The sequence below is a fragment of the Lipophrys pholis genome (genome assembly GCF_963383615.2).
Source record: "Lipophrys pholis genome assembly, chromosome: 2".
In the NCBI taxonomy this organism is placed as follows: domain Eukaryota; kingdom Metazoa; phylum Chordata; class Actinopteri; order Blenniiformes; family Blenniidae; genus Lipophrys; species Lipophrys pholis.
The window spans coordinates 16,961,418-16,980,530 of NC_137636.1; the positions used below are offsets into that span (position 1 = coordinate 16,961,418).

General features: G+C 41.6%; 1 protein-coding gene across 1 annotated transcript in view; it reads right to left on the bottom strand.

Annotated features, from left to right (window-relative positions):
- mafa (MAF bZIP transcription factor a) overlaps positions 1-16,857 on the bottom strand; it is a 72,114-nt gene extending 55,257 nt beyond the window's left edge. Inside the window, exons 1-2 of the mRNA XM_080458347.1 lie at positions 15,576-16,857; positions 6,869-6,934 (exon numbers count right to left, since the gene is read on the bottom strand). Coding sequence (XP_080314473.1) covers positions 6,907-6,934; positions 15,576-16,540 — 993 coding nt within the window. The 5' untranslated portion in view covers positions 16,541-16,857 and the 3' untranslated portion in view covers positions 6,869-6,906. The remainder of the gene's footprint in view (positions 1-6,868; positions 6,935-15,575) is intronic.
- Positions 16,858-19,113: the final 2,256 nt, after the last annotated feature.

Here is a 19,113-nt window from a genome sequence, read left to right on the forward strand (position 1 = left end):
ACCTACTCACGTCCACGAACAAAAACATGCAACCTAAACCTCTTTGAGAGTCTTGCCGCTCTCTGAATCGTGCCACTACACTGTGCCTGCAGAGAGCCTTCTCCTGGCAGGTCTCTGAAGCCATGTACTCTTCAAGGGCGACGCTACACAAACTCTGTAATTACAAAAAGGCAAAGAGCATTCCTCAGCCTGGTTAACCAGAACTATGAGAGAGGGACAAATATTTACTCCCTCCCACCCGCCCCCTTCCCTCCATTCCTCCTACTCGAACACACCCCCACCCCAATAATTTAACAGTAAGAGCAACTCAGCCTTGTAAACACAATAGTTATGTCTGCACTCACAGAGCCATGAAGCAGACATGCAGGCTCCACTGCCCCTGCAGCTACCGCTAATACAGCCTCTGCTCGCCTCTCCTTCTCAGAGTGTCTCACTTATTAATCTTTAAAATCAGGAATGACAGGAACTCAATGGGATATTTGATTCTCTGCAAATTGTGTGTCACCTTTGTATATGAATTTTTATCATCAACAGGACACAATGTCTTAAAACGTTTGGAGAAAACTTTACTGGATAAGTCACAGGTTTCTTCATTTCAACCTGTTTCTTTTCAACTAATGAATTGATGACAGAATTGATGACCGAGAAAGCATAATTAAATAAAGTTCTTCTAAACCTCGAGATGGGTGCTGCTTGTGCCGGGCTTCAGGAAATTCTGAAAGTGATGACGATGCATGACACTTTTGTTTTTCACAGAAGCACAAGACAGTTTTTGGCGTATTACCTTGGAAATCATTTCCCACTCCCAGCTGGTGTGTCTGATGGATGTGTTTTACATAAAATCAAAATGGGGAAAAACTTAAAAAAGGCGGGATAATATTTGATCATATGTACCTGAAACTACTACAAGTGACAGTATGTCCATTATTATACACTTGCCTTGTATATCTAGTTAGTCATAGCTGTTGACGCATTATTTTTTAGGAGAGTGGTGCTAGATAATATTCAGATGTTATACATTTAACAGAAAGAGAGAAATATATCCAATTGTTGTTTTTTTGGGTGTTTGTTTTTTTGAGATTTGAATGTCTATGTTTGATTTTGGTGGGGTTTGCACTTTATAACAGATTGTCTTGTGTATTGATAGCTCATAACGTGTAATAATAAAACACATATGATTTGAAAAGTCACAAAATATCTTTTAACTGCACCCTTGTAAATATCCTATATTTGCACCCCATTGTTTTAATCTTGGATTCCTGTAGTTCTTTTGCCTCACATCCTGTACATTACGTCTATACAGTAGGCAGTCTGAGAAATCATTGCTTGTTAAAATTGTCCAGCTCTGAAGAGGATTAAAGTACAATATTTGGTTTTGGTCAGCCACCAAACCCTTAACTTTTTCTTTTTTTTTTTCAGCTCTACTCTGCTTTTAAAATGTTTTTAAAGTATTGAATGGTGAATAATCACCTCCTATCAAACTGACACAGACCAACATCTCTTGTCTATATGAGACATGGAAACATACCTTTCTCTGACTCTCTCAGAACCTATGCAGACTTCTTTTTGCCGCTACATTAGGCTATAGGGATTCTCCAAATCCAGCCTTTTCCATTGAGATGTGAGGAGTGCGCTTTGTTCTGCTTTTGTCCATAGAGCTTGATCTAGTACCAGTTCACATTTTGACATGTATGGGTCTGTGATTCAAATTGCATATAGTTGATAATGTGACTCGGGTCTGTGTTAGCCTGGTTATTGACTTGCGACCTGGTTAAGGTGTTTTTGTTCTCTTTGGGCGCCCTTGTTTTTCCCCTATAGTCCAAACACCGGCTAGATGAGTCCGTGTTTCTAGATAGATGTTTTATGTCTAATGGATGGATGGATGGACATAAAACTTTGCTGACTGTATGTTATTAGTATTCTTACCTTCTGCAGTCTTTCCATTGTATATTCCATTTGCATTTGTTGGTTTTGTTTGTGTGAAGTGTTGAATAAGGGAAGTCATGACAAACTTGTACACATATTTTCTATTGTAAAAAGCCCTGTCATGCACACGTACACTGATTCAGAGGGATGCTCATTCAAAGCTGAGATGAATGAATTAGTAAGGTGTTGGGAGTACATCATCAAACTAAGAAAGGCTGTGTGTTTATTAATCTGATACCAAATATTATTTTAATTGGTGAGGGAAACATAAGCCTTTTGGCTGCAGAGCACAGACTTACACAGCTGAGAACATGTGTATGTGCCTCGTGTATTAATATGATACTCCACTAGGCTATTTGTATTAACTCTTTGTAAACAGTGTGATGATATCTTAGGCTATAATTTCTGTGTCTATGCATGCATTACAGTAATCCTAGATCAATTAAATATTCTTACGATTTAACTGAATATATATACAACACGCAAAAACAACACTTGGTCCAAAGTGTTCCTGTCTGACAGCGAGAAATTGTGAGAAGTGCTTTTTTTTCAGAGGTGGTTCGTGTTTTGATGTTAACAAGCAAGCACAATGCATTAAGCCAGGAATGTAAGTAATGCACACTTAGACGTACAGCCGGAGCCACAGCATGTGGACAGCATTGTTTAATGTGGAGCAATAACTCTGTTAGGCTGCTGCTTCTCATTGCCCATCTTTCTCCCTGCATCTCCTCTATCTCTCTTCCCATTGTCATTCTCTGTATACATTTCTTAAATGGTGCACTCGTGTGAAAGATGAAAGATGAGAGAGGACACTGTGAGTCTCTTCAGAGCTATTTGCTTTGTAGGCTTCCGTCTCCCTCTGGTCTTGTTTGTCTGAGCGAAGCAAGATGCTGAAAATACTCTAGAAACATTTGATATGTTGCAGCAATACCGAACGAGTTTTATTCTGGCCATAGAAAATACAGACGCGTGTTGTGATTCAGAAGTGGAGCTGAACTCTATCAGTGTAAATGCACACTTGGCCTCCACTGTAGAAAAGCACCCCGAGTGAATGACTGTGAGAGCCACTGTATGGCAGGATGAAGTGTGTTCATTTCCTTATTTATTGACTCACTTGCTTTTCTCTGAGTGTTTGAAATTAATAACAGCCAGCAGAAATCAGACAGAGGGATGAAAATCAGCACTTTCCCTGCAGTGAAGCCATTCATCAAGCTAACGAGGGGGAGAATAGAAGTGGAGGAGGAGAGGAGGGGAAAAGTGACGTTTGGAGAGGGAGCGGAGAGTGGGAGAGAAGCAGGTGCAGTGTGAGGCGGAGGGAGGGAGGGGGGTGACGCTGTGAACAGAGACGAGAGGGAAAGAAGCTAAGTTTGTTTGGGAGGAGAGTCATTTGGAGGATAGCAGGGCAGACAAAAGAGGATGAGCTGTGTGTCACTCCAAAAAGAAGGGTAGATATAGAAAGATTTGACATTGGGTTATTAATAGAGATGGTAAAGAGAAACAAAATGCAGGCAGTTTCCTCTCGACTGCACTTTATAACAGGGGTGCGCGTTGAAGTCCACAAATGTACTAATTGCTTTGTACTAATAGCTTCGTAGAGTTACAGCCTCAATGACAGGCTCCTTTAGATATCTGCCTGTGGTGTCTAGTTTACAGAATCAAACATTCACAGCAAACCTACAATGATTGTCTTTGAGCATTTTATTATGGTTTCTGTTTTGCCTCATCACATCCAAAAGTCTTGCCCATTGTCCCGAAACCATCATACTTGAATCAGCTTTTTTTTTTTTCCCTAATGGGTGATGATCGGCCTGCCCTCACCTCAAAGACTTCACCTTGTGACGGCTTCGGTCCCATGCTGCTCCGCCTCCCCTGCAGTTCGCCAGAGACCGAACAGTATCTCACACCCTGAGTAAGGCTGACTAAGCACTTACCACTGAGCCTCTCTTCTCAGAGCAAGGAAGGAGCGCCATGCTGAGAACTCTGCCACGGGAAAATAATTAGCAAAGTGGAGCTCTGCCCAAACACACTGGGCTAAATCTAGTAGTACTTCACAGTCAAATGGAGCCATAAATCTCACTTTTTTGTCTTGCTTTCTTGCTTTGTTTGTTTCCTTCTCGCTTTACTCTGATAGCATTATTTTCACAATTTTGGAAAATACGTTAGTTTCTTCTGAACGTTGAATCTCAATTACGTGTATGAACCATACCAGATGAACATACAATGATTAACTGAATGTAGATTCAACCACAAGTATAGAAAGTCTCCAAAGAGCAGGTGTCAAGTGAATACTACAAACTGCTCCACACTCTCCTCAGCCCGGCAGAAGCTTAGAAACTTGGGCTTTGTGCTTGGTAATGACGTAAACTGTGCACATCTCACTGTACATGGGCGTCCATATTTTTAACTTTAAAGTTAGACCACAGTGTCTTTGGTCACCCAAGCTAAATATAGTCAGCTCCTCCCGAGCAGTCTCCAGTTTCTGACTCCTTTCCGAGAGGCAGGTGGAGCAGAAAAGAGGAGGGGGGGAGAAGCAGGGATAACACCCAGTGTTGAATAAATCATCCCCTGACTTTTGACCCATATGGACTAGGAGGTTGTTTTTATACTTCTGCACTGCCCCCTTTCTCTCCGTGGCCCCTGCACCCCTCCTCCTTCTCATTCATTTTCTCCTCCACATGACAGGTCAATCTGGATCGATTTCATCTGCCCTCAACGACTGAGACCAACATCCTGGCACCCAGAAATAGAGCTCTCTGTGATAGAAGAGCCTCCGACCAGCCATTACCATTAGCATTGGGCTCAGAGAAGAGTGTGAGCAAGAGAGGATGGGGAAACAGAGCTATTTTGGAAACATTTAGAGGACATAATTCACTGTACGGATGGATGACACTGACTAAAGAAACAAAAGTCACTTGTTTCAAGGGGAAAATGATTGATGCGATATGTGGGTGAATTTTGCTTCAGCAAGTTTCACCCAAACCACCCCGTCACACGCTTCTCGCATGGTTAGTGGCCCTCACCTGCCTGTCACCGTAAACTCACGTGATCACACAGGTACACAATGAGTCACACACCAATACACACAAGCATGCTTTTCCCTGATCTATATTTGCACTCCACTGTCTTCCTCATGGCCTCTTTCACACACTTACAGTGCATATATACACACACCTGGCGTTTTATCTTTGTCAGCATATTCTGGGTCCTTCAGCTCCCTGCTGGGCTACGTGCTCCAGTGTCATTTTGCACAGCAAACCCCCGAGATGTGGCTGCCTTTTTAACGCACACTCACCAGTCGCTGGTGAGATACTGGCAATTTTATGGCAACTCAACCTCTCTTTAGCTTCACTTCCCGTAAATACATCTGTGTCTGGAAACATTTTTTTGGGTGGATTAGTGGCTTGAAAAGGCGCAGTGACACAGTGTCCTGGTGGTGTCCAGGCTGGAGTCAGGACACTCTTTCCCCAGGCAAGGACACCAAGACCTGGCTCTCCGTCTCCATCACTCAGCTTGTCCTCCTGGAGCTACGTGGCCAGACTGCTCATCACCCCACCTACCCCTCCCAACCCACACCCTCTTATATGCATAGATTTGCATAAAACAAAGACACGGCTCTGCCTGCAATGCCTGCCTCGATTGAAGCCGCTAAGAGCAGGATCGACCAGACCACACCGCACGCAGCCTCTCGAAGCTCAGCTGGCAGGTTGTCAGAGCGCAACATCAGTATGGCGCAGCAGCATGGCAAGGGAACTGAGATTTACGAGGCTGACTAAGATAGACACCCTCATGGTTTTCCACTTTCATTCGTTTAACATCCGTTCCCTTGGCATTGTTTATATTTGACACCCCTTAGCAGTGAGCAGAGGGCACCTAATTCACAGTGATGACGTGGGAGGAGAATCAGAGCACTTAAAACACTTCATCTAAAGATGATTTGTCCTTGTCTTCCATGATGGCTTTTGTCCTGATGCCCCTCATGAAGTTAAGTAGATCTGGAGAAAGGCCAGCTACTGATCCCACGCCCCACTTAGACACAATCAAGCAAATAACCGTGGCTTCAAATGCGCGCGCACACACACACAGACACACACACACACACACACACACACACACACACACACACACACACACACACACACACACACACACACACACACACACACACACACACACACACACACACAGAGACCTACCTGACACACGATGATGGAAAATCCTGAATACAAACTAAAAACCCGATTCACTTTTCCATGTGTCGTGACCAAGCAGGTGCTAAGAGTTTGCTCTGGTACAATCAGTGAAAACCAGCATGGAAGCAGTGGTGCTTTGTGGTATTCACTTGCTTGCTTCCTTGTCATGTCAGTGAGTTGATTCAAAGTCTGAAAGCTTAATTCCTTCTTTCATATTATTCAAGACAGAGGACAGAACTCTGAACGCGCCATTAGGAGTATGGTTGTATTATGCTGCTTGTGCCATTGAGCAACTGTGCATGGATGCGTGTGGCATGAGAGAGGAAGAGAAATTTGCCTCCATGGTAAAATGCATCCAACGCGTTGGGGAGATAGACGGCGATGCAATGGACGGAGATGCTGCCAGCATTACGAAGGTGTCAGCTCTTTAGCGTATGAAATGGAATTGACTAACTATGGTACATTATGCATCAATTATGGAAGACTGCAATATGCTTTAAAACACTCAATACAATATGCGGTTACTTTATCCTCTTTCTAATTAATATGCGATGAGTCTAATACTAATTATTGGTCAGTATGGATTATATTGTGAATTTGATCAAAATAATCTTAATTACTGTATTGTAATTACTGCATGTTTGATAGCAATGCATATATCTGTAATTCATTTATGGAGGGACCAATAGTCTGTATACTTATCATGACTGAAATAGCAAAAATACACTACATAAATATATAAGAGAAATTACCTCAAGGATCCAAGAGCACAGAGGACTGGGGCTTGAAATCACAGATGGAGGAATTTTCTTGATGACCTAAAGAAGCAGACGAGATTGCACAAAATGTATCAGAATGGGTACACGAACATGCGTGCCGTCACCTAGTCTGAATCTTTCGTCTGTTCCGTTTGTGTCACTCCTCCACGCTGTCAGACACATTCTCACACACAAATGCACACAATCACATAGAAACAAGTCGACCCAATCTGAGTGAGACTCCCTCACACTTGTCTGTCTGCTGAAATACAGTACACGTGTCAAAGTAAGCGTTTGATGCGGAGGGAAATGTAAAAATTTGCATGCAAATAGATTCTACTGGCAGAACCCATGCATCAAAACAAATGTAACCACAGGAGGAAAAACTAAATGATGTAAGTTGTCCAGGCCATCACACAGATAAGGTAAAATTGTGGTACGTAAAGGCCTTGGTTCCTGCTCGATTCATGAAACAACACAGTTAATTGTTCGAAAAGCAAAGTCATTTATTGGGAAGATTGCTAAACTGTGTAGGAGAATAAAGTCTGCCACCACGTCATGACTGAAACTTTCACAAACACCCTCGATAATACACACATAAGTATGGCATGTAGTGTAATGAGGGTCAACACAGTGTCATTCACATCCTTTCTAAGTATAGTTACACAAGTGACAACTTTAGTTTCACGCTTAGCTCTTGAGGTCCTTTTAAATGCTGTGAGGAAAATGAAATCTGTCACAGAAGAACGTTTTAAATCAATGGATTTCCAAATAAATACTGTGTAATTAAATTCTACAAAGTACACATCCACTCTAGATAAACTGGAGTGTTCAGCCATATGATAAATTTTGGGGATGATTGAAAAAAAAAAAAGATTGTTAATATGCTGAACTTTGCTAATTGGTATACTGTAATATAAAATGTGGTGTTGCAAGCCACCTGTTTCAAATGAAGATATTACATCTCTGGTTATTCTAACCATTCTCCCCTCAGACATTACAAAGCTGAGCACACTCAAAGTGCAAAAGAAAGAAATCCACTCTGCCGCAATCTCAGGACAACTGGAGCCTTTGAAAACTGTCATATAGCCAAGAAACATAAAGTAAAACTACCAGATCCATCTACAGTATTCATTAACAAACAGAATACTTTCAAACCAATCAAAAGGCACGTGGAACATTTGGTAACACACCCACACACACACACACACACACACACACACACACACACACACACTGAACTTGAATACTCTCATAGTTTGCTACAAACTGAATTTTATAGATATTCAAGCCACTTGTGAGGAACCAATTGGCTATTCTAAACAAATGAATCAGTTTTGGCTGATAGCGATGCCAAATTTACTTAAATATGAAAATAACAAAGTCATTGTTATACTTACTGAGTGAACAGACAGATCGCCTGTGTGTTTGGCGTCTCAAAGGGTCGCCAGCTCATTTAGTGTCAGCAGCAGAAATCTCCATCTGAGAGGTTTCATCTGTGTTTTATAAATCCTCACAAACCAGAAAACAATTAAATATATATATATATATATATCTATTGAGCCACACTGAATCAACAGTGTTTTATTAAAACATTTCTCATGTATATTGTTTTAGTGTTTTTGTTTTTTTCCTCTGCAATGGCACGGCTGCACTGCCGAGAGATGGTATTGCATTTATTCAATTCACAGGCTCTTGGTTTGGGTCCATTTACAGACATATAAAATTACCCCCAGCAAGTCCCCACCACCTCATTACCAACATAACCTGCAGCCAGTCTTTCAAGGACAACTCTCTAATGACACCACATGCATCCGCTTAATGTGTGTTTGAAACCCTCTTTTGCCACTAAGAAAGACACATAAAGAAAAGCAAAAACTTCTGTGACAGAGTCAGATTCTTAAGTGACCCTTCACTGCCATTTAATTCTGCAGGAGACCATATCCCATATATATATACCGTGAAGTCAGAGGAAATGATCATGTTTGTTGATGTATCTGCTCTGAACGTGGGCATACTGATGAAACATCTGACTGCTGTTAATGTGAACTCGCTTCACATGCTGCAGTGGCGCTCAACTAAAATGACTGCATCATCTGAGTTTATTTGAGTATTTTGATTTATGGAATAGAACCATTAAAAAACAATCCATTGTGGATTCCAGCATGTTTTCAAATCTGTTCCGTCTCTCGGCTGCTCCCATCAGAGCTCGTCACAGCGGATCCTCTGCTCCATACCCCCTCCCCCCATCCCATCCCCTGCCTCCTCTCCTCTGATACCGAGCATCTTCTCATCCTCCTGCATTACATGCATGGATCTGAAAATTATCGTGGAATTGAGATACTTTTTTAAGATGTCTCAACCAGTGTTTTGGCCGAATTCAATCTTACAGTTATTCAAACTACTACATTTATAGTAAACCTAAATTTGTGGTAAACCTAAATTAACATTTTAAGCAAAAATAAACAACCAAAATAAACAAGTGAAAAGCTGTCAACTGGTTCTGCTTCTAATAATACTTTAATACTTCATTCTTTCCAGTTCAAATGTAAACTTAACTAATAAATTCAAAGTTTTACGCTTCTAACCTCAATTGAGTGGATATTTAAAAAAAAAAAGGGGGGGGGGGGTAATTTTACCTCAGTAATACTCGCTGCTTTGTTTGTGTTCCTGCAACACCCGCAATGCAATGCCTGAACAATCTGGGTGTGTGAATAAAGATTACCACTCATTAAAGATGCCTTGAACATTATTGGGCAACACTCTTTTTACAGATGTCTTCCTTCAAATGTATGGAGGTATTATTGGTGAAAAAGATTTGAGCAGATGTAAAAGTGGGATCTGTAGTTGTGTACCGTTAATTTAAAGTTGTGTACTGTGAGTTGTGTACCTGTTGAAAGTTTTTCTCTCCACAAATACAACACCACACTTACACATTCACAAATTCTTAATTACAGGAGCACAAATAGTTTTTTTACAAGTCGCAGATTAAAAAATGTATAAACTCTCATTGTTCCTACAATTGTTGCGGTAAATTTGGTGAAAAATATATTTGTGCTCCTGTATCAATGTGAAGTTCTTCCCCACGAGTCACAGATTGTGTTTCCTTCAACTACAAATCAAACACCACAGCTGAGATATCTGGTGAAAAAGACCTGTGCTTTCAGTAAAAGGCAGTGCTCATCTGAGATTGACAGATTTCACAGCCAATCAGGAGAAAGGTACACAGCTCACAGCGCAACTACAAGTTTACGGTACACAACTACAAATTCCATTTTTACAAGTGCTCAAACCTTTTTCACCAATAACACTTCCATATAAATGACAGGAGCAGTCTTACTTTCCTTATTTATTTATTTTGTTGTCAATGAGTTCATAGTTGTTTTTTGTTGTTGTTGTTGTTGTTGTTTTTTCCTTTTCTGTTCAGGACGATGGAGTGAAGAAGCATACGTCATAGCTCCATGGAACTTCACTTTATCTATGCGTTTTATGGAAACAGTCATGCTGCATATAAACACCTTTTTGAATTTATTACTTAACATCCACATGGAGTCAAACTACACTGAGATTTAGTTATTCATGCTGTTATTACACAGTTACGAAAACAAGAATTACGTGTTCAAAAACATCTTTTTTCCCATCGCAATAGGCCAGTACTGCTGCACATGTGACAGGAGTGTGACTTTCCAATACAGCAGTGAAATGCAGGAAATTGCTTTTTTTTTTAAAAATGGCAGTGACTTGTTTTGAGTTTTACTGTGCGTTGTGCCATGTCGGATGTAATAGTACGTCTCATTCAGTGAGTTCGGGCAGAGGAAATGAGCACGGTTCCCCGGGGCAGGGATTACTCTAATTACTTTGAGCGCATCCTTCGTGCACTGTAACTTCTGACCTCTGCTCATCCTCTTCTCCAAAAGACAACAAAAGAGTTAAGAAAGCGTGCACGGACGCGGAATCACACATTTGCACTTCACACATTCCGCCCTCACTTTGAATCTTCACAGGTATCGGTCGACCTTGCGCACAGGCTGTAAACAAGAACAGTAGCTTTAAGATCTTCTACAGTTCTTCCCCTGGCGCCAGGTGAGGTCTGACAGAATCCAGCGCTCAAACTGACTCTTGTTTTTGGTTCAAGTGGCATACTTGCTTTTTCAGCAAACATTGTGCTACATCTTATGCTGTCAACCCACATAGCTCAGATTTTCCACTCGAGTGCATCATTAGAAATCCGATTGTTTTATCACTTACGTAGAGAGGAAACCCTTTTTTTGTTAATAAGAGTTATCTGCAGTGAAAATGTCACTTAGCTTTGAGAGTCCAGCATTTGAGTTTCATAAAAAACACACAAAAACAATGAGAGAAAAACACAATGAATATCATGCTGGGAAATAAACTGCTGTGGTGAATCCAAGCTGGGCCACTCATTGTTCGCCTGTCTACTCTTGTGTTTGTGCGCTGATGAGTGTGTTTTCACTTTGAGTGTCTGTGCGGTGAGTGTGTTTTCAGTTTTACTGCTTGACATTATACGTCTAACTGATCTGTTTCGATGAGGAAGCTGGCAAAATAAACAAGCTTAGGAGGCGATGTAAGTCAGCCTCACAGAGAAACCAAATTTTCATGTTTTACATCCAACTCAAAACACATCAAAAAGGCCCACCACACAAATGCATAGTCTTCAGAGAGGCAATGCAGCGCTTTATGAAAGAAGAAATTAATTGTCTCTTTGAAATGGCAACTACTGAAACACGGGGTGGAGAAGGCAATGGTTTCTTTCCCAGAAGCCATTCAGTGCAGAGTTGTGGTTAATATGAAATATCAAAATATAGCAGCACTGCTTTTCAGATCAAATAGATGTAATTAGATAAATTGAGGAAGAACGAGAGTGGCTTGGCTGTAAATTGCATGGTGTGTGCATGCAAAGACCCAACACTGGCACAGCTGCACGGAGCTGCACTCACGATTTATCATCTCTACATCGCAGGAGCCAGTGGCCCACACCACTATTAATCATCAGCAAAATCATTTAATTCAGCCCAAGCCCGACTATTGTCTCAGTATCTCCCTTCACTCTGAGCAAATCAGCATCCACAGCAGCAGCGCACCTCAGATGGGATACAAGTTGTTAAAACTTTTCTTTCTTTCTTTCTTTCTTTCTTTCTTTCGCCGTCAACACTGGTCAGTGAACATATTATTTTTTGTGAAATTTATGACTTCAGATTCTTCTATGTATTGCGTAATACCAGCTGATCACTCAGTGCCTTGCTAACAGGAACAGTGTCTTTAATTCCTCAAAAAGATGTTCTTTGTGTGTGCCCTTTTCACATACTCTTACATGCACAAACTGGGGCGAAGTTGCAAAAAGCTGACAGATTCGGAGTGAATCCATCCTCAGAAACTTCAGTGTTTCTTCAGAGTGTATTTTGGCACATGGCTCTTCCTGTTTCAACAAACAAATTGTTCAGGAACAGTGAAATAAGATGCCCACATGGCTGTTTCTTGTTCCAGAACTTACAAAGAACTTTTTTCTTTCTTTCTTGTGTTTCCTGAAAAATGGTGAATGCACCAGTGCAGTGCAAAGTTAAGTTAAAATAAGTCAGCACAAGATGTCCACACACACCAGCTTAAATGCAAGATTGGGTAAAGCAGCCAGAGCCTCCAGTGCTCACCGCAGTGGCTGAGTTAAATTGGCACCTTCTCCAGCGCCCCCTCACATGTCTGACAGGGCTGTGCCCTCACTGCATTCCCTCTCCCTGAGCGTATCTGCTTCAGGCCAACATCCAGACCCTCTGGCAACCGGGATAACACTGGCTGAAACCGGGAACAGCTAAATGATGACATGCAAAGGCAGTCGGCGCATATTGTTTGAAAGACACAAACAGCGGGCCCACCAGACTTACAGAGTGGGAAATAGAGTATTTAAAAGAGGCCAAATGAAGAGTGCACATGCATTGCCACAAGAAGATCACGCAGGAGATGTCATCATTACTGTCATTCAAGGACATGACACATCCTTCCACGCAACCCACACATGAGGACACAGAAGCACACACACACACACACACAGACAGAGAGAAAAAGACACGGATATTCATTCATCAAAGGTCACAATTTACAATAAAATTAACCGGGTGTAATGGTCATTTATAAAACATTACCGCACGCCCATAAACACACATGAGGATGCAAGTCATGAAGTGAAACGCAGCAATTTCAATATGCAAAGATAATGTTTTCTTAAGATTATTAATTTGGCATAAGAGCAACGACTTGATGAGGTGTGAAATGAATGACGTGGGTGCACATTTTGCATGTAAACATTGAGAAGAATTTGGAATTCAGTTTCAGGATCAAGAAGAAAAAACCATCTTGTCTCAGTGAAATTAAGTATTCGAACCAAAAAAAAGTATTTAGATCCAGGGCACAGTGTTTCTCAATCTTCTTTGTGCTTCCTTTGACTTATCTGTGACAATGTGTGCGACATTTTGCATGCAGAGCATCTGCTTGAAAATGAGTGTCAGCCTGAAATTTTCTCCAATCAGGTTCCGTTACACTGCTTTTAAAATCATGTCTCTAATTTGTGCATTAATTTATTATTACAATAACCTGTGCTTGAATGTAGTGCGGTAAATTACCTTCATGTTCTGTTTTCAGCTCTGCTGCTGTATTTTTTCCATAAAGTAATAAAATCAACAAAATCCCGGACACATCAAAAGAAAAGTGAGAAACGTTTTGAAGACATTTACATACATTTATTGCATATCATTTAATCGTATGAAAAGAAAAGAAAAAATGAGCACATATGAACATCACATATGGTTAGTGAGTGAAATCATTTTGCACAGCAAAATATATATATATACTATATATAAGATAAAAGATTAATTAACATAGTCTCAGAATTCTTGGCCGTACTCCGTTTTGTACATGCAGGGTGGCCCCCCTGACCCTCTAACAATGTCCAGACATCATCATTTTAATAATTAGTTATTGCTTTGCAGATATTGACTTCATTTGAGACAAATCAACAGTCTGTCCTGATTTAATAATAAAACCCTCAAATGTTACGATTAAGTCGTACCAGACTTATCGTAATATTAACTTTTCCTTAACTTCCACATGACATTTTTTTTTTTTTTAGTGCATTTCAGTTCAACGCATGTCAGCTCGCTTAGGAAACATGGCAAAATACTTGGTGATTGCTCGTCTTCCACAATCCTTTTCTTTCTCTAATACAATAATAAAAGGTGTGGCGGAGCATTTACAATTGGTTTGAAGCACAAGCTGCAAAAAGCGCCGTTTATGCACTGCGCAATCCTGCTCACTGTATAAACTGGAGCCGAGCCAATTCCAATAAATCAATGTTAAAAAATACTTTCGTGCAGCAGGTTCTTTTTTAATTTCTTTTCTTCATTCTCCTGGTAATGTACTCCAACCTGTAGCACGTTATCTTTTTTTTTTTCTTCTTTTTTTTTTGCAACTTATAAAACTTTGTACTTAAATTACGCTTTAAAAATTATTCCCAAAAAGTTTGACAAATGCAGAGTGGAATATCTTTAAATAACAAATAGAGGTTTTCAAGCAACAGACTAAAGTCGTAGGATTTCCTCAACAGTGAAGTCTTTCCTTTTTGCGTCAGGATCCCCGCCGACACACTTGGATGAGGAGCGCAGAGCGCACTCAGTGCAGCCTAATGACAGCCGATGGTTGGAGCACTTCAACACAGCTGAAATGCACTCGTATAGATTACAGGGGGTGGGGTGGTGGGGTGGGGGTGGGGGTGGGGGTGGCATGTCCTGTCACTTTTTCGTCGCTGTCCCAAAAAAGTGAGGAGGCCTACACATGAAGTATGAATACCATGCTGGAGTCATCCGACACAGAGGGACATCTTCAAGCAAAGAAAATAAAAACAAAACAAAACAAAACCAACAATAAACCATACATGTCCAGCATGCAGGGTAGTTTAATAACACATCTCTTAAAAAAAAAACAACAACAAAAAACAAAACAATGAATAGTTTGTAATGAACAGAGTCTTTCGTCGCTCAACATAATCACAAGCATGAGATGAGGTGGCGTCAAAAAAGCAGGCTCGCAATCCTCCAAGTTTGGCAGACAAAAAAAAAGTTTTTTCTCAAGCACTCAAAAACACATTGTTGGTAGATGCAGTTTTAACAGGAATCTGTACACTGAATCAAAAGTCAAATGAATTTTTTTTTTTTTTTTTTAAAATGGCAAGTTGATGAACTTTGAAGGCGTATACTGGAAGAGCCTGCATGCAGCACACTACTGCGGCATGAAGTCGGATCAACTTTGAAAAATCAAACACTGCAAATGAACAGTGTTGGAAAATCTTGACAAACAGGGTATGCGTAATAAAATGAGCATGAGCATGAAAAAAAGGCATGGAAGTTTTCTAAATGTGTGCCCCTCGGAAATAAAAAAAAATAAAAAAAAGAATAAAAAAAAAGCCTTGTCGATCTAAAGCAGTCAGACTTGAGGAAATTGTGGTTTTCAAAAATGTATCAAATGAAAAAGAAAAAAAAAAGGCAATTAATTTCTTCGTCTATTTGGGCTCTGTGCCAAATTCTTTTAGGGGGAACAAAGTTTCATAATGAAAACTTTTAAGCGCTGAGCGTAACCGTTTGTTATTGGGTTTGATTTTTGATTTTATTTTTTTTTTCGCGATATTGTCGACACTCACATGAAAAACTCCGGGGACGAAGGGTTGTTGTCACTGCTGGATCCATTTTCTCTGAAGCCGTTGCTGATGAGCTTCTCATACTTTTCTTTGTACGCGTCCCTCTCCCGGACCAGCCTGGAGATCTCTTGCTTGAGGTGCTCGACCTGCTGCAGGAGTTGCGTCTTCTCCCCCTCCAGGACGTGCCGCTGCTGGACCCGCTTGAAGCGACAGGATTGCGCGTAGCCTCTGTTCTTTAGGGTCCTCCTCTTCTGTTTCAATCTGATCACTTCTTCCTTGCTGACCCCCCGTAGCTGCCGGTTGAGTTCCCGCACTGACATGGTGACCAGCTGGTCGTCCGAAAAGCGGTCATCGAGGCGCATGTGTGGGTGGTTGGACCCCGACGTGCCGTTGGACTGGACGCCGGGCGCCTGGTGGTGGCCGTTGCTGTGGTGGTGATGGTGGTGGTGGTGCTGCCCTCCGTTCTGAGCGGCCGCCGCAGCGATGACTGCCGACACCACCGCGGCGGCGGAGCCCATCTCCTCCCCGGCCATGGCGCCTCCCGCTCCGGCTGCGCCAGCGAACTGCTGGCCCCTGGCATAGCCATCGAAGGACTGGAGCTGGTGACTGCTGTTGATCAGCGCCTCGACCGCGTCTTCGGGGCTGAAGCCCAGCGCCTCTGGATTCAACTGCTGTTGGTAACCGGACATCCAGTAGAAATCCTCTATGTGTGTCTTCTGCTCGCTCCCCGAGCCCGGACTGGGCGCCGAGAAGCTTGGGGAAGGGGGCACCGAGCTGCAAGGCGTGCTCATCGGGGTGGAAGACAAGGATCCCCCGGCGATAAGGCGACTGCACTGGCTGATGTTGCGATCGGGCTCCACCGGCTCCTTTTTCACTTCAAACTTCATCAGATCGAAGTCATTAACATATTCCATGGCCAGGGGACTGGTGGGCAGGTCGGAGTTGCTCATTGCCAGCTCTGATGCCATCCTCTTGCTGCTGACAGTCCTCCAAGCGGGCTGAAGAGCAGCTGTCAAACTGGGCTGGTTGGGAAGAACGTGAGCCAGTTTGATTTTTTAAAGTCTTGAAAACTTAGGGGGAAAAAAAGGGAAAACAAAAAAAAAAAAGGTTTTCAGCGTCCCTTTTGCAGCCGCGGACCAGCAGGCGTGTGCAAGGAGTTTTTCTTTGCAGTCTATTGCACAGACACAGCAGTGCCGCGCGCACGAGTAGCGGAGTCCTTTTTCAGCATGTGAAATCCGGCGCTTTTGTGTTTCAAACATTTAACACTTTGCGCCTCTTCGTGAATACATTACGCGAGGCGGAGGAGAAGGGAGAGAAGCCGAGAGTCAGTGGGCAGCCTCGCCACGTTAGAAGCCGCTGACTGGTGGGGCGATTTTTTAGTGGGATCACACAGCAGATGAGTTTAAGAGCATTGTTGCCGCCCTGACGTCAGGCTGGAAATGGGAAATTGACTCGGACGAAGAGCCAATAGGGTCGCACACTCACACAGCTAATTAACATATTAGTAGCCTGCAGAACAAAACTTTTCTCAACTGTCAAAAGCCACCAGCTGACTGTCAGCTGAGACACATCAACAGTGGTATTCATTCGGATCTATTTATTATTTTATTTTTTGCAGTTTGACTTATTCTTATAAGCAAAGTGAATGCAATGAATTCATACAACTGGCAGCTGGTGGGTTTTTATTCAAAGCATACTAAACAAAAGGTAGATGGATCGGTAAATAGTTGTAATTATACTCCAAAACTATTTGTCATTTAACAGTGTTCCTCTTGAGCCTGCATTACTCGTTATCTGATGGGATTTACAATGTTTTAAAGCAGCACATTAATTTAGTGTATTTTCAACAGTGCAACTCATTCGTTATACACACACTCCTGTGTCTCTTCCCGTTATTTATACCATATTGTCGGCATATAAATCACACATTGTACAGAAAGACGCTACTGAACGGTAACTTGAAAATAAAAAATGAAAAAAAAAAAGAAGAATTAGATTGAAGGGGTTCGTCACGTCACTGCACACCATTATAAAACTCAACACTGCCACCTTTTGGACACCACCGTGCAAGGGAGCTCCCTTCCAGGGCGCCCACATGTTTCAAGCCCAAAGTTGTTACAAAAGATGAAAAACATGATTGCACACACATTACGTGTGTCCAAATGAAATTAAAGCACAAACAAACATATTCCTTGTTGAATCCACACAGTTTATGTAAGCAGTCACGTTTATATTGGGTGAAAGATGTCATGTCAGAGGAAGTGGATGTCAGTGAACCCGGTGTTCAGTCCAAACACATATTCTGCCTAACAGTCATAAAAAATGGCTTTATCTAAGCCCTAGCCCAGGCGTTGCTTTAGGAGTCACATAAACTGCTCTCGAACATTGCACTTTATCTCAGTTCAGAGGTCTCCTACATTTAATTGACTTGTGTACAAAGCTAACGTGAGGCAGTCTGGGTATTCTGCTTCCAATAAGTGTCCCGTCTGTTTAGGTGATGGCAATGAGTTTACCTGTGTGAACTCGGCAATCTGTCAGAAAATGTGCTGAATTAAATATAGTGCTTTAACTGAATGATAGGCTGACATCTGTTTTGTGATTTTGTCAATGGGATAGAATATGAACTGATGCTGTCAGTTTCTGCTGGCTTGTAAGCTCACGATTAATGCAGACCAAACACTCATTTCTTTCTTTCTTTTTAACTTATTTAGGTTCACTTGAATCCTTCAGTGATGACACCACTTCTGCACTCTGAAGTCTCACCTCTTTATTGTATTTGCATCATTGTCAAAATGCAATTTACTGATGACACATTGCAGCTTACTCATTCAATAAGAATGTGATTAGTTGGGGAAAAGAGCAAAGTACCGTAAGCCATACCATGTCCTGCTCTTACTGGGCAGTCAGAGTGTTGAATTATTTTGTGGCCTCTTTTGACATGTTGCTGACAAATAATTTCTTTACTGTGACATAAGCATATAAACACAGACTCTTTCTTTTATTTTCCTCTCTCATTTTCTCCTCTCTCTTGAAGTTTATGATCTCATCAGTTCAGAAATGTGTATTTGTTTTAGTGCCCACACTTAATGATAGGCTATATCATTCATTTACTTGCTGCCAAACGCTGTGTGAGATGGTTCTGACAGTCAAGACGATATTTATATGACCACAAGGAGTGCCGAGATCTTTTATATAGTTGTACAAAACTGTTGTGTTCCTCGGTTTTCTGTTTTTAATTTGCAGGAAAGATACTTCAGATACTGAACACTACATGGCAGTTATAAAACAAAGCTATGCAGATTTCTATTGAAAGAAAAAACGTTTTCCGTATTCAAACAGAAATGAAACAAACCAAGCACCGTACATGTGTGGTTTCACGTTAAAAGAGCTTTATGCATGTGGCTCTAACAAAACCCTATTGTTTCTATATCCATTCTGTTGCCTTTTCATCTGTTTGGGGCTTACCTGTTCATGAGAAGGCACAGCAGTGGCCCGTTCCCTGGGGTACGGCCACAGCAGAGCGAGACTAATATACAAACGA